Genomic DNA, 13,964 nt, shown 5'->3' with positions numbered 1-13,964 from the left:
CAAGTCAAAATGAAATAAATTTTAAGCTTCAAAAAGTAAAGTAATGATTTTTGAATTACAGAAAGTAAAGTGAGGTTAAAATGTAATTTGCGTAACTAAGAATAAGCATAAAAAGTTCTTGCCAGTTGTCTATCAAACGGGCCGAGCCCCATTTTACACACTTATCTTTCTGCAATTGTTTACGCTTTATTAACAAAAAACCATTCGCTCATACTTCTTGAACACTGATTCTTCACCTAATAAGAAGAAAAAATACAGAAGTTGATTGGTTTGCTTGCTATACAAACAAAGCTATACTCGTACAGAAGGTTCCGTCGGCCTCGGCAATTTGCACGGTTCTTATATACAATAGAGTCAGAATTCATAACTGAGATTCTACAGCAGGGAGGAGTGTAGATGTAACGTAGCCAACAGCCCTTTCCAAGTCTCCCCGGGTGCACTACTCACCTGAAAGTCGAGAAGCTTATCCCGTTTCTTGTAGTAATCTTCCAATGGCTTACTCTGAGTGCACAGAAAACAGGAAATGTTAACAAAACGTCATCTCCGTTTCTACTCTTTAAATAATCATGTAAGCAAAGTATTATGGCAGTAATACGACACTAATCTAAAAACATATTTCCCCGGCATTACATCAAGGCTCGTCATTTTCTGTCACTTTAAAGACCACTCTAAAATGAATGAAACAAGAACTTGGAAATAATGCACAAAAAATAAGAGGCATGGCAAGTCTTCAACGAAAGAAGGAAAACTCAGAACCCGCTTTTTCCTTAGAAAAAATAGATGTGGCGTAGTATAGAGTTATGGGCAGGGGGACTGAACAACAAAGAACCCTACAACACATAGCGTAACTTCCGGTAGCTCACCATGAGGAACCAGTAAAATAAATAACATGTTTGTACCATACTTGACCAATCCCGAAACTACCAAGCATCGGTCAACGTTATACCGTCAAGGATCCAGAAGAGTTTCAACCAGGAGACCAATCATAGCGCGACACGTGTCAACATCAGAGACCAGTCACAACACAACATGTGTCAACATCAGAGACCAATCACAACACAACACGTGTCAATGTTAGAACAAAGCTAGAAACTCTCTTCTATAAAAGGAGATCATTCTCCCACAATAATCCCTAATGTCATTTGTACTAAATCATTTACTAATACTCACTAAAGGAGAGTTTGAACTTATATACTTGTGTGAACTCTTCACAATTAATGAGGACTCATCTACTTCGTGGACGTAGCCAATCTGGGTGAACCACGTATATCTTGTGTTTGCTTCTCTGCCTCTATCCATTTACATACTTATCTACACTAGTAACCGAAGCAATCTAGCGAAGGTCACAAACTTGACACTTTCTGCTGTACCAAAGTCCTCACAAAATATCAAAGTCCTCACTGATTTTGTGCATCAACATAACGTATCTTAAAAAATATTTGAGTTTTGACTTCAAGAATTTCTCAGCATCGGAAATTGGTGATCCTTCGCGGTCCTAATTCTCTATTGGGACAGAAAATATTTACAAAACAAAGACAGAAGATATTTAAGACTGGTATACTAGCCGAGGAGAACTGAGACTTGAGAACTACCTGCTCAGCAAAGATTCGAACTTTCTCCCTCCAGGCACTCTCTGCATAAGCAGTGGAGGATTTCAAAATTCGGGCCAAGGTAGCGGTTGTTCAAATCAAATCATGACATTCAAGGCAACAAAATTAGATACTACCTCTTTCGTGTTTCGCCAACCAATGCTCTGTGCATTTGAAATTCACAACTAGATCAATCTCAACGAGTTCGGAAAGAATTTCCTGACAACAAAGAACACAAGTCCAAACATTATGCAGAATTAACACCATAAAAGGCCTTAGATTTGATGATCACACTTGTCTTCCTAATAATTTCACAAATCCATACAATGTCATTCATATGAAAACTAAATCTTCGGTAGCGAAATACTCACGGCTTGAATCCGAGAACGAGGAATTCCATCCAGTATGAATCCACTTTCTCCTCTGCAATACCCATCTTCCAATCTCTTCGATAACAACCCGAATATGATTTCTTCCGGAACAAGCTCCCCTCGATTCACAGCATTCGCAATCTAATTCACACATTTCACAATTCAAACCAATCAATTAAACAAAAAACAAAAGCATGTTACATTACATATTAAATCCAAAGAATTCAATTTTTTAGAAATTAAATGAAAAAAAAATGAAATTAAAGAAGCTATTTTTCATAGTAGAAAGCAAAAATTGAGAGAGTGCAAAGAAAGGAGACCTGCTTGTAAAGCGAAGAACGAGGGTTGAGGTCTTGGCGGACGAGACCGGCCATGGAAATGTGAGGAACTTCTAGAAGCTTCGAGAGCCTCTCGGCGTAGACGTGTTTCTTGGCAATTGGACTGCCTATGAAGGCCCACTGCACTCCTCGTACAGGAACCGAGCCCTCCGTGCCGGCCACCGGAAGTTGATCGAGGCGCCGCCCGCGGTCGTCTCGGTGGCCATAGTAGTAGTCGTGATCGAAGTGCGGCTGAGCCGCGGCGGCGGTGCAGAATCGGCTGAGAGCGAGTTTCAGAAGCCGGTACAGCGGTGGCGCGGCGGTAAAGCTGGCGGTGGAGGCTAAACGACGTGGTACGATCATGGCAGAGGGAGGGAGAGGTAGTAGTATGGAGACCCTGTAGACTGACTGTGAGTAGGGCTGAGCCGCTGAGACCGGGAAAGCGAGTTACGAGAGTTTAAAGCGAGAGAGCAGTAGGCTGCCACGTATGTGGGGCCCACGGTTACGAGGGCGAAGTTCTTAACTTCGTTCAACAGAAAAATAGATACTATGAGTGTGAGATCGTTCCCCACACGCCCACTGCTATTGAAATTTTGATGGTAATTTTATACCCTTTTGTTAATATTTTATTTTTTAAAGGATAGTGTAAGAATATGCTAAAAAGTATGTTAAATATAAACGATTTTTTTTTTAAACTGTTATTAGCATTTAAAAAATTTTAATTTGCACTCTTTAGAATTGTATTTTTCTTTCTAATTATAGAAAGTTTATACTACAAAATGAGTTTTTTAGAATGCCAAGAACAATTTCTTAATTTTTTTGAAAAAATAGATGAAAAAATAAATTACACGACCATGTACATTTGTAATAGTCACAATGATATTTGATCAATATGTCGCTAATAGTAATTTAGTGTGTAGTCAAGATTTGATTGAGTGACTTGAATGTTTTGATTTTAATCAATTTAACCTTCGAGATTCATAAAATTGTGAGTTATATACTTTTTGTTGTTTGTTTTATGTCTTCTAGTTTTCAAAAAGTCTCCACCTAATGCTGCGTAGGGGCTAAAGCGGCTGACCACCGCTACAATTAATTCTTTAGCGTTTAAAAAATAAGAAATGACTCCTAGACCTGTCAAGGCGGGTGCCTAGGTCAGACTCTCACTTAAACAGATAATAGATAACTTGCATTTTATTTTTTCATTAAATTGTATGAGACTTGTTAGGCTTGGATGACCAATAATTACGTGTTTGTTCTGCATGTTTTGAATATGTTATCGTACTTCATAATTTATGTTATTTTATTTGCAATTTATGCATTCCAATACATTTATGTATTTCTTAGTGTAAATAGAAAATAATAAATTCAATTAATATATAAAATAAAATAAAAAACGATTTAGGTCCCTGTCTAGATGCCTAAGCGTTAGGTCCCTCCCTACCCTCCGCATGATTGGTGCCTTTTAGAACCTTATGTCTCCTAGTTTTTTTTTTTTTTACAAATTTATAATAAATTCCATTTGTGAATTTAACAAATAAGTAAAATTCTTGTTTAAAACACGATTAAGGCCTTTATATAATTACTCGCTTTCTCTTTATTAAAAGAAACAATTAGAAGTTGAACCACGATTAAATTCTTGTTTAAAACAACTGGCTAACATAACATTACAAGCAAAAACTTACATAGCCATTGAAGATTCGCCCTTCAAGCGTCGAGCATTGCTCGAACCCTAATGGGAAGGCCATACAGCCTAATAAACCCAGCAGCATCAGCTTGATCATATATATCCCCGCTCTCGAACGACGAGATGTCCTGCCTGTACAGGCTGTAAGGGCTCTTCCGGCTCGTCACAGTGACCGAACCCTTGTACAGCTTCAGAGTTACTGATCCAGTGGTTGTTTTCGAGATTTCCTCCATGAACGAATCCAATGACTCGCGAAGTGGGTCGAACCACCTTCCTGCGTATACCAGCTCCGCGTACTTGAGGGCTAACGAGTCTTTAACTTGCATTGTTTCTCGGTCCAGTGTTAAAGACTCAAGCTCTCGTGCAGCAGCGAAGAGGATGGTGCCCCCGGGAGTTTCATAGACTCCACGGCTCTTCATGCCAACTAGCCGGTTTTCAACCATGTCCACACGGCCAATTCCGTGTTTTCCACCAATCTGATTTAGATGATCAAGTAGAGAGGCCGGTGAAAGCTCTTTCCTATTGACTGAAACCGGAATTCCTGAAACAATTCCGATTTCTACGTACCTATAGGAAACGAGAGCATGGGTTAGAAACGTACTCAGCGCACACAGTAAGAGCTAAGACACATATGATCAGGTGGAACTTACTCTGGTTCATTTGGTGCATCTTCTGGATCGACTGTTAACATGAACATATCCTTCTTAGGCTCATTCTCCGGGTCTTCCAAAATGTCACCCTTTGATCAGTTCCATCATCATATAGACAAACGACAAGAGAGAATTTTAGAGCTCAATCAGAAATATTTCATATGAAAAGTAGGAAATTTTCTGGACAAAAAAGAGAGTTGTAAAGACTTTACCTCATGACTAAGGTGCCATAAATTGCCATCTCTGCTGTATATGGACTTCTTTGTCACTGGGACAGGCACATTATGTTTCTTAGCGTATTCAATAGCATCTTCTCTGCCTGTAATATCCCACTCCCTCCAAGGAGCCACAACATTTAGTTTGGGATTGAGAGCGAAAAACGTCAGCTCAAAGCGAACCTAAACAGACGAGAGATTGTGTCAGGAGTACATGAGTTGTTGTAATATTAAACGCTTTGAATTGGAAGGCATGCCTGATCATTTCCTTTCCCGGTGCATCCATGAGCTACAGCATCCGCTCCAACTTCTTTCGCAACATCAACCATGGCCTGTTTCATCATTTGTACGAAATTTGTCCCCAAAAAATGTCACTGTATGAAGTAATAGTTATATTATTTGGTCTAATGAGAACAGTAATAGATTTATCATGACATTGACGTGGTAAAAATTCTCAAATTGAGCTGCTAAGGAGCTATACACAGATCTATTAGAAACCAACCAGAGAGAATAGACCTCAGAAGAGCATAAGCATTTCACAAGAAATTCAAAAGGTAGTACCTTTTTCTTTACATTTGTCTTGACAGTGGATGTATCAATCTACAGAGGTAATGAATTTATAACTAACAGAGCATTCCGAAAATCAAACTGAGAGATCACCTTAGCAATAACGGGGCGGGCCATTGAAGTCCCCAGCAAGTATTTCCTCTCATATATTGCACCTGCCCGCAAGCAAGGGAATATGTAGTCCTTTACAAACTCCTCCTTTAGATCATGCACTACTAATTGAGAAGCCCCACTGGCCTTGGCCTTCTTTTCCAGACCATCCAATTCTTTTATACCCTAATGATTTGGAATAAGGCAACAACCACGCAAGTCAAACCAATAATGACTATCTTAAAGTACATAGCATGAAACAAGAAACTTTTGACTTTGAAGTAGATGTTGCTACTTCTAACTTACTTGACCAACATCGGCCGTGAAGCAAACAACATCACAACCATAGTTCTCCCTGCAAGTAAAAAAGTATCAAACAATAACGACAAAGTTAACAATCAGAATTAAAATATCGTATATCAACTGTGTAGAATGCATCAATATGCATTAGCATTGAGTTAGGGAAATGGTGCCTGGAATACATAAATGAGTATGCATGCAGCACACAGGAGAACTAGAACTATCCAAATGGAATTCCAGTCATGTTTAATCAGACGTAGTTATGTTTGGTCCTTATCAGTTGCAGTCCAAAGCAATTATCTCAACAATTCCGTCACAGAGTATGACAATACAACAATCAAAGTATCTCAAAACCTATTGAAATCTGGATATGGGTGCAAATCATGCCTCTAATGCATGAAAGTTATTGTTCCTCAACAAAAGTCTATAACTTTCAATATTTGAAACCAAACATGATGAGTTTAATACTCTCATGAGACATATGCACTTGAAGGCCTTTTCAGGGAAGAAAAAAAATGGGGCATACCTTAACCACGGAACAATGACTGATGTGTCTAAGCCACCACTATAGGCCAGGACAACCTTATTCAATTTGCCACGCAACCCTCTTTCCTTCGTGGATCCAGATGCTTCTGTCTCATTGTAAGTGGGTAGCGCTGCTCTAATAGCTGCATACAAATGAAGGTAAAGATCAGATTGGCATCTAACACTGAATACATTACAGAACGAATGAATGAGTGAACTTAAAAAATTAAATATGATATATAGGCATCTCAATAGCTCATTTATCTCTCTAACTATCTAACGTTCATGTGAAAGAACCTCTGATTAGGCAACCGCACCTTGCTTGTTATGAGCTCTTACACTTCCATTGCCACTCGTAACTGCAAATGCAGTCCCCTGAAGCTCACTCTTTCTTGCCCCCAACTGCAGAAACAGATTTAGAACAACCCCAATTAGCAAACGAGAGAACTACAAATTAGTAACTACAGTATATTATAAGGAAAGGGAAAATTGATGTACACAATGCATTATGGATATCGGTATAGCTACCTCTTGAAACGAAGATAACCTCCCCGGACAACAAACTCTGCCATGAAATGTATATGATTCTGCTCATGCAACAAAAACAAATTATACACATTGATATCACAATACAGCACCAAATTGTAATCCAACTATTTCTCCATCAAATTTTAAGCATTTAAGTATCTGGGTACTGCTCATTTCTCCTCAAATTGTCTAAATCCAGAAAAATTTAAATTTTGTTCTCGAATTTAATCAGCCTCGCTACAGGAAAGTGAAAATGTACCTCTTTTGGGAGCGTGAAAAGTGAGATTGGCGGCGGAGCAGGCGGACATGGACTTCAATTGGGCCATGGTGGCGGCGGCTGAGATCAAATAGAAGTTAAACGGAGAAGAAGAGTAGAATTGCTCAGGAGTAAGAAGAAGGTAAACTTACGTGATCGGAGGTTAGCGGCGGCGACAACGGCCGATGGTGAGGAGTGGCGAACGGCAGACGGTGGTTTTGTAGTTTGAGTAGCTCTGTGTGTGTGAGCGTCTCTCGGTTTAGGGTTTTATTGTAGAGGTTTATACCAAAAATAATTAAAAATTGGAAAAGATTAACCAATACGATGTTTTTTATACTCTGACTAAAATACCCCGCCCACCAAAAGGCTGCGTTTGCAGCATAAAAGATTCTATTTTTTATTTTCTCTTCCTACACGTGTGTATATTGACCTCATTTTTCTGGATCGTTGTGAGCGTACTGACTTATTATTTTCTTCTCTATTGAATTTTTTTTTCTTTGACAAAAAAAATATTATCTATCATGAAGAAAGTTAAGATTCGACCATAAAATCAATTAGCATATAAGGAGTAACTCAATTTACTTATAAGCTCATGCAAAGTTCATCCTCTTATTAGTGTGGGACTCATTCTCAACATGCCCCCTCACGCGTGACGAATTTTTATGCCGAACACGTGGACAACAGGACAGGGTGACGTGGAGCGCGTGTGGCCATTTGGCTTCACAGGTTGGAGAGCCTGCTCTGATACCATGAAGAAAATTTGAGGTTTCATCATAAAACCAATGGTGGACATGGCCTCACAATAGACTAGCAATAATGTGGTTCAAATTCGTCTTTGGCGAAAATTGAACCTAAGACCTTTCACTTACAAGTGATGAGGAATACTACTAAAATGTAGTGCTAAGTGGCCTAATGAAAAATTGAGGTTAGGAATTTAGTTCAAGCCATATATTGGACTGGTTATATTCAACGAGAATAAACTAGAAACGATATTATCCATAGTAAGAAAGCGAGGGAGTCTAATAAGTCGAATAATGGGTTAGCCATAATAATGTGGTTCAAATTTGTCTTTGGCGAGAATCGAACATAAGACCTCTCATTTACAAGTGAAGAGGCAGTGGTGGAGCCAGAAATTCATGTCAAGAGGGGCCTTTAAACTAATGAAAGAAATTAGAAAAAAAAATTAGTAATATCATGGAAAATTTGAATCAAACAAGAGTGATGGAGCTTTAAAATTTGTATGGAAAAATTAGTATTTAGAGATATCATAGTAAATAGAACATGTGTTGACATCTAACGCAACATTGATAATAACGTTATAACTAGCTCAAACTATTATTACGATATTTTTCTTTTAATATTATTGAATCCTCCTCTCGAATATATATACCTTATTTTATATGAACTAACAAAAAAATAAGCTATTATTACGATACTTTTTTTTTAATATCATTCAATCTTCCTCCCGAATATACATACCTTGTTTTATATGAACTAACAACAAAATAATTGGTTTAAAAGAAATCAGAATGTTAGCAAAAGGGTAGTTATATATGGTAATTGGTAAAAAAAAACCAAAAAGTAGCTTTCCGTTAGCAGGCGTTGACCCCAGGACGTAATGAAACCTTTAAAACTTGACATACCAACACACCACATGCACATTATTGCAAAAATTACTACATAATCGATATAAATTTATTTCCAGGATGGGCCCTGGACTACCCTAGTCTCCATGTGGCTCCGCCACTGTGAAGAGATATACTACTAGACTGTAATAAGTGGCTTCTATTCCTATATATTTCGTGTGGTCAATATTTGATAAAGTGACTTGAACGATTGATTAAAATTGTGAGTTATATACTTTTTTGTTGTCTGATTTATGTCTTCTAGTGTTATAAAAGTCTCCACCTAGCGCTACTTAGGGGTTAGGCAACTGACCACCGCCACAATTAATTCTTAGGCATTTAAAAAATAAGAAAGGACACCTAGACTTGCCAAGGCGCCCGCTGAGGTCACGATTTTCACTTAAATTGATAATAAATGACTTGAATTTTATTTTTTCAATAAATTATATGAAACTTGTTGTATACTTGAATGAACAGTAATTACATGCTTGTTTCCTATGTTTTGAATATGTTCTAGTACTTTATAATTTATGTCAAGTATTCCAATACATTCATGTATTTTTAGTATAAGTAGAACATAATAAATTCAATTACAAATAATTAAAAAAATAATCTAGGTGCACGTCTAGATGCCTAGGCAATAGGCCCCCACCTTCCGCCCGACCGACTAGCGCCTTTTAAAATCTTAATGTCCCCTAGTTTTATTTTTATTACAATTTTATAATAATTTCCATTTGTCAATTTAATAAATAAGTAAAATTACTATCAACAATTACTCACAAATTAAAGCCTTTATATAATTACTCGTTTTCTGTTTATTAAAAAAAAAACAATTGGAAGTTGAACCACACTTAAATTCTTGTCTAAAACAACTGGCTAACATAACATTACAAACAAAAACTAACATAGCCATTGAAGACTCGCCCTTCAAGCGTCGAGCATTGCTCGAACCCTAATGGGAAGGCCATACAGCCTAATGAACCCAGCAGCATCAGCTTGATCATATATATCCCCGCTCTCGAACGACGAGATGTCCTGCCTGTACAGGCTGTATGGGCTCTTCCGGCTCGTCACAGTAACCGAACCCTTGTACAGCTTCAGAGTTACTGATCCGGTGGTTGTTTTAGAGATTTCCTTCATGAACGAATCCAATGACTCGCGAAGTGGGTCGAACCACCTGCCTGCGTACACCAGCTCCGCGTACTTGAGGGCTAATGAGTCTTTAACTTGCATTGTTTCTCGGTCCAGTGTTAAAGACTCAAGCTCTCGTGCAGCAGTGAAGAGGATGGTGCCTCCGGGAGTTTCATAGACTCCACGGCTCTTCATGCCAACTAGCCGGTTTTCAACCATGTCCACACGGCCAATTCCGTGTTTTCCACCAATCTGATTTAGATGATCAAGTAGAGAGGCCGGTGAAAGCTCTTTCCCATCGACTGAAACCGGAATTCCTGAAACAATTCCGATTTCTACATACCTATAGGAAACGAGAGCATGGGTTAGAAACGTACTCAGCGTACACAGTAAGAGCTAAAACACATATCAGGTGGAACTTACTCAGGTTCATTTGGTGCATCTTCTGGATCGACTGTTAACATGAACATATCCTTCTTAGGCTCATTCTCCGGGTCCTCCAAAATGTCACCCTTTGATCAATTCCATCATCAGGAAGACAAACGGCAAGAGATAATTTTAGAGCTCAATCAGAAAGATTTCATATGAAAAGTTGGCAATTTTCCAGACAAAAAAGAGTTGTAAGACTTTACCTCATGACTAAGGTGCCATAAATTGCCGTCTCTGCTGTATATGGATTTCTTTGTCACTGGGACAGGCACATTATGTTTCTTAGCGTATTCAATAGCATCTTCTCTGCCTGTAATATCCCACTCCCTCCAAGGAGCCACAACATTTAGTTTGGGATTGAGAGCGAAAAACGTCAGCTCAAAGCGAACCTAAACAGACAAGAGAGATTGTGTCAGAAGGAGTACATGAGTTGTAATATTAAACGCTTTGAATTGGAAGGCATGCCTGATCATTTCCTTTCCCGGTGCATCCATGAGCTACAGCATCAGCTCCAACTTCTTTCGCAACATCAACCATGGCCTGTTTCATCATTTGTACGAAATTTGTCCCCAAAAAATGTCACTGTATGAAGTAATAGTTATATTATTTGGTCTAATGAGAACAGTAATAGATTTATCATGACATTGACGTGGTAAAAATTCTCAAATTGAGCTGCTACGGAGCTATACGCAGATCTATCAGAAACCAACCGGAGAGAATAGACCTCAGAAGAGCACAAGCATTTCACAAGAAACTCAAAAGGTAGTACCTTTTTCTTTACATTTGTCTTGACCGTGGATGTATCAATCTACAGAGATAATGAATTTATAACAAATAGAGCATTCCAAAAATCAAACTGAGAGATCACCTTAGCAATAAGAGGGCGGGCCATTGAAGTCCCCAGCAAGTATTTCCTCTCATATATTGCACCTGCCCGCAAGCAAGGGAATATGTAGTCCTTTACAAACTCCTCCTTTAGATCCTGCACCACTAACTGAGAAGCCCCACTGGCCTTGGCCTTCTTTTCCAGACCATCCAATTCTTTTATACCCTAATGATTTGGAATAAGGTAGCAACCACGCAAGTCAAACCAATAATGACTATCTTAAAGTACTTAGCATGAAACAAGAAACTTTTGACTTTTAAGTAGATGTTGCTACTTCTAACTTACTTGACCAACATTGGCTGTGAAGCAAACAACATCACAACCATAGTTCTCCCTGCAAGTAAAAAAGTATCAAACAATAACGACAAAGTTAACAATCAGAATTTAAAGGTCGTATATCAACCGTGTAGAATGCATCAATATGCATTAGCATTGAGTTAGGGAAATGGTGCCTGGAATACATAAATGAGGATGCATGCAGCACACAGGAGAACTAGAACTATCCAAATGGAATTCCAGTAATCTTTAATCAGACGTCGTTATGTTTGGTCCTTATCAGTTGCAGTCCAAAGCAATTATCTCAACGATTCCGTCACAGAGTATGACAAGACAACAATCAAAGTATCTCAAAACCTATTGGAATCTGGATATGGGTGCAAATCATGGCTCTAATGCATGAAAGTTATTGTTCCTCAACAAAAGTCTAGAACTTTCAATATTTGAATCCAAACATGATGAGTTTAATACTCTCATGAGACATATACACTTGAAGGCCTTTTCAGGGAAGAAAAAAAATGGGGCATACCTTAACCACGGAACAATGACTGATGTGTCTAAGCCACCACTATAGGCCAGGACAACCTTATTCAATTTGCCACGCAACCCTCTTTCCTTCGTGGATCCGGAGACTTCTGTCTCATGGTATGGACATGATTCTGCTCATACAACAACAAAAAAAATTATACACAATGATATCAGAATATAACCCGAAATTGTAATCCAACTATTTCTGCATCAAAATTCGGCATTTAAGTGTCTGGGTACTGCTCATTTCTCCTCAAATTGTTCTAAATCCAGAAAAATTAAATTTTATTCTCGAATTTAATCAGCGTCAGTGCAGGAAAGTGAAAATGTACCTCTTTCGGGATCGTGAAAAGTGAGGTTGGCGGCGGAGCAGGCGGACATGGCCACGGTGGCGGCGGCTGAGATCAAATAGAAATTAAACGGAGAAGAAGAGTAGAATTTGCTGAGGAAGAAGAAGAAGAAGAAGAAGGGAAGCTTACGTGATCGGAGGTTAGCGGCGGCGACAACGGCGGATGGTGAGGAGTGGCGAGCGAACACACGGTGGTTGTGTAGTTTGAGACTTTGAGTAGCTCTCTGTCTGTGAGCGTCTCTCGGTTTAGGGTTTTATTGTAGAGGTTTATACCAAAAAAAAAAAAAAAATTGGAAAAGATTAACCAATACGATGTTTCTTTATACTCTGACCAAAATACCCACCCACCACTAGACTGCGTTAGCAGCAGAGAAGATTCTGTTTTTTATTTTCTTTTCCTACACGTGTGTATTTTGACCTCATTTTTCTGGATCGTAATGAATATATTGACTTATTGTTTTCTTCTTTAGTGGAATTTTTTTTTTCTTTTGAACGACATTTATCTATACTACGACCATCTCTAATCCTTGGAGTAAAATTTAAAATTTTTAGTTCAAAAAATTTTGGATTTTAACCCAGAAGTAGTTTTTTTTTGCTCCAACTCTCATGGCCTAAAATTTTAGCCCCAGATGATTAAAAAATGAATTTATGCTATTTTTTAAAAAATTAACTTTTAAAAAAAATTATGTAGACTATTTTAAATTAATTTTATGAACATTTTAACCTAAAAATATTTAAATTTAGATAAATATTGAAAACCACTAAATTTGGATGAATTTTGAGTTAAATAAAATTTTTTAATTATTTGAGCCGTTGGATTTAAATTTGGCCAGTTAGATTTTTTTTTTACCATTAGATTTGATTATATTCGATCTCAGCCGTTTAATTCAATAAATATGTAAATAAATAAAAAATTGAATGTGGATTATTAGATCAACCAACATCCCATTTAATGTGGCCGTTGGATCACAAAAACTAGTTGTTGGGCGACACGCGGGGGACATGCCCACATGGGTGGGGTCTTGCTGGTGCTGCGGCTGGCACATTTGGCACGTCTAAGTGTGGTTTTTGGGCGTTTTGGCTTCACATCAAGTTTTCCACTCTCACATGTTGGCTCCACGGGTAATTTTGGGCTAAATCTTGGCTAGTAATTTGGATTTTTTTTAGGTTCTAACACTTAACCCAATTTTAGAAAAAGGTTTGGAATGAAATGGGGGAATACAATGGAAAATTTAGGACTTACTCTAAGGGTTGGAGTTGGTTTAAGGGAAAGGGGATAAACTTAGCTTCACAATGAACTAACAATAATGTGCTAGTAAAAATATATTTTGATATTAAGAAAAATTGCGGTTAGGCTTTTAGTTCAAGCCATATAATGGAGTAGTTATAATTCAGCGAGAATAACCTGAAACGATATTATTATCTACACTAAAGGGGCAGGAGGAGAGTCGGAAAAGCCGAACAATGAGTTAGCCATAATAATGTGTTTCAAAATTGTCTTTGGCGAGAATCGAACCTAAAATCTCTTACTTACAAGTGAAGAGGAATACTGCTAGATCGTAATACTAAGTGGCTTCTATTCCTGTATATTTACTTTTGACCATTAACTTCAATAAATCAAAGAAGTATTGAGAGATAAAAATAAACA

At 38.0% G+C, this 13,964-nt stretch overlaps 3 protein-coding genes across 4 annotated transcripts; all 3 read right to left on the bottom strand.

Annotated features, from left to right (window-relative positions):
- Window positions 1-96: 96 nt before the first annotated feature.
- LOC126627369 (probable adenylate kinase 7, mitochondrial) lies at window positions 97-2,858 on the bottom strand. Its single transcript, XM_050296842.1, has 5 exons — window positions 2,281-2,858; window positions 1,961-2,101; window positions 1,727-1,808; window positions 1,593-1,633; window positions 97-501 (listed from the first exon to the last, which is right to left on the bottom strand). The coding sequence occupies exons 1-5, from the start codon at window positions 2,638-2,640 to the stop codon at window positions 376-378; spliced, it is 750 nt and encodes a 249-aa protein (XP_050152799.1). The 5' UTR covers window positions 2,641-2,858; the 3' UTR covers window positions 97-375.
- Window positions 2,859-3,847: 989 nt separating this feature from the next.
- On the bottom strand, window positions 3,848-12,502 carry LOC126627364 (argininosuccinate synthase, chloroplastic-like). 2 transcript variants are annotated; one of them, XM_050296836.1, is made up of 11 exons: window positions 12,447-12,502; window positions 7,096-7,173; window positions 6,837-6,895; window positions 6,626-6,710; window positions 6,310-6,451; window positions 5,790-5,838; window positions 5,487-5,669; window positions 5,084-5,158; window positions 4,824-5,009; window positions 4,612-4,700; window positions 3,848-4,528 (listed from the first exon to the last, which is right to left on the bottom strand). In XM_050296836.1, the coding sequence occupies exons 2-11, from the start codon at window positions 7,160-7,162 to the stop codon at window positions 3,982-3,984; spliced, it is 1,482 nt and encodes a 493-aa protein (XP_050152793.1). In that variant the 5' UTR covers window positions 7,163-7,173; window positions 12,447-12,502; the 3' UTR covers window positions 3,848-3,981. The 2 variants fall into 2 exon arrangements, with proteins under 2 accessions (XP_050152793.1, XP_050152792.1); XM_050296835.1 differs by lacking the exon at window positions 12,447-12,502 and adding an exon at window positions 7,245-7,338.
- LOC126627366 (argininosuccinate synthase, chloroplastic-like) lies at window positions 9,490-12,581 on the bottom strand. Its single transcript, XM_050296837.1, has 9 exons — window positions 12,447-12,581; window positions 12,300-12,365; window positions 11,969-12,098; window positions 11,449-11,497; window positions 11,146-11,328; window positions 10,743-10,817; window positions 10,481-10,666; window positions 10,272-10,360; window positions 9,490-10,191 (listed from the first exon to the last, which is right to left on the bottom strand). The coding sequence occupies exons 2-9, from the start codon at window positions 12,346-12,348 to the stop codon at window positions 9,645-9,647; spliced, it is 1,308 nt and encodes a 435-aa protein (XP_050152794.1). The 5' UTR covers window positions 12,349-12,365; window positions 12,447-12,581; the 3' UTR covers window positions 9,490-9,644.
- Between the last annotated feature and the right edge of the window lie 1,383 nt (window positions 12,582-13,964).

Source organism: Malus sylvestris, chromosome 6, assembly GCF_916048215.2.
Source record: "Malus sylvestris chromosome 6, drMalSylv7.2, whole genome shotgun sequence".
In the NCBI taxonomy this organism is placed as follows: Eukaryota; Viridiplantae; Streptophyta; class Magnoliopsida; order Rosales; family Rosaceae; genus Malus; species Malus sylvestris.
The sequence above is the reverse complement of the archived record's forward strand: the minus strand, read 5'-3'. Positions and strand labels throughout refer to the sequence as shown.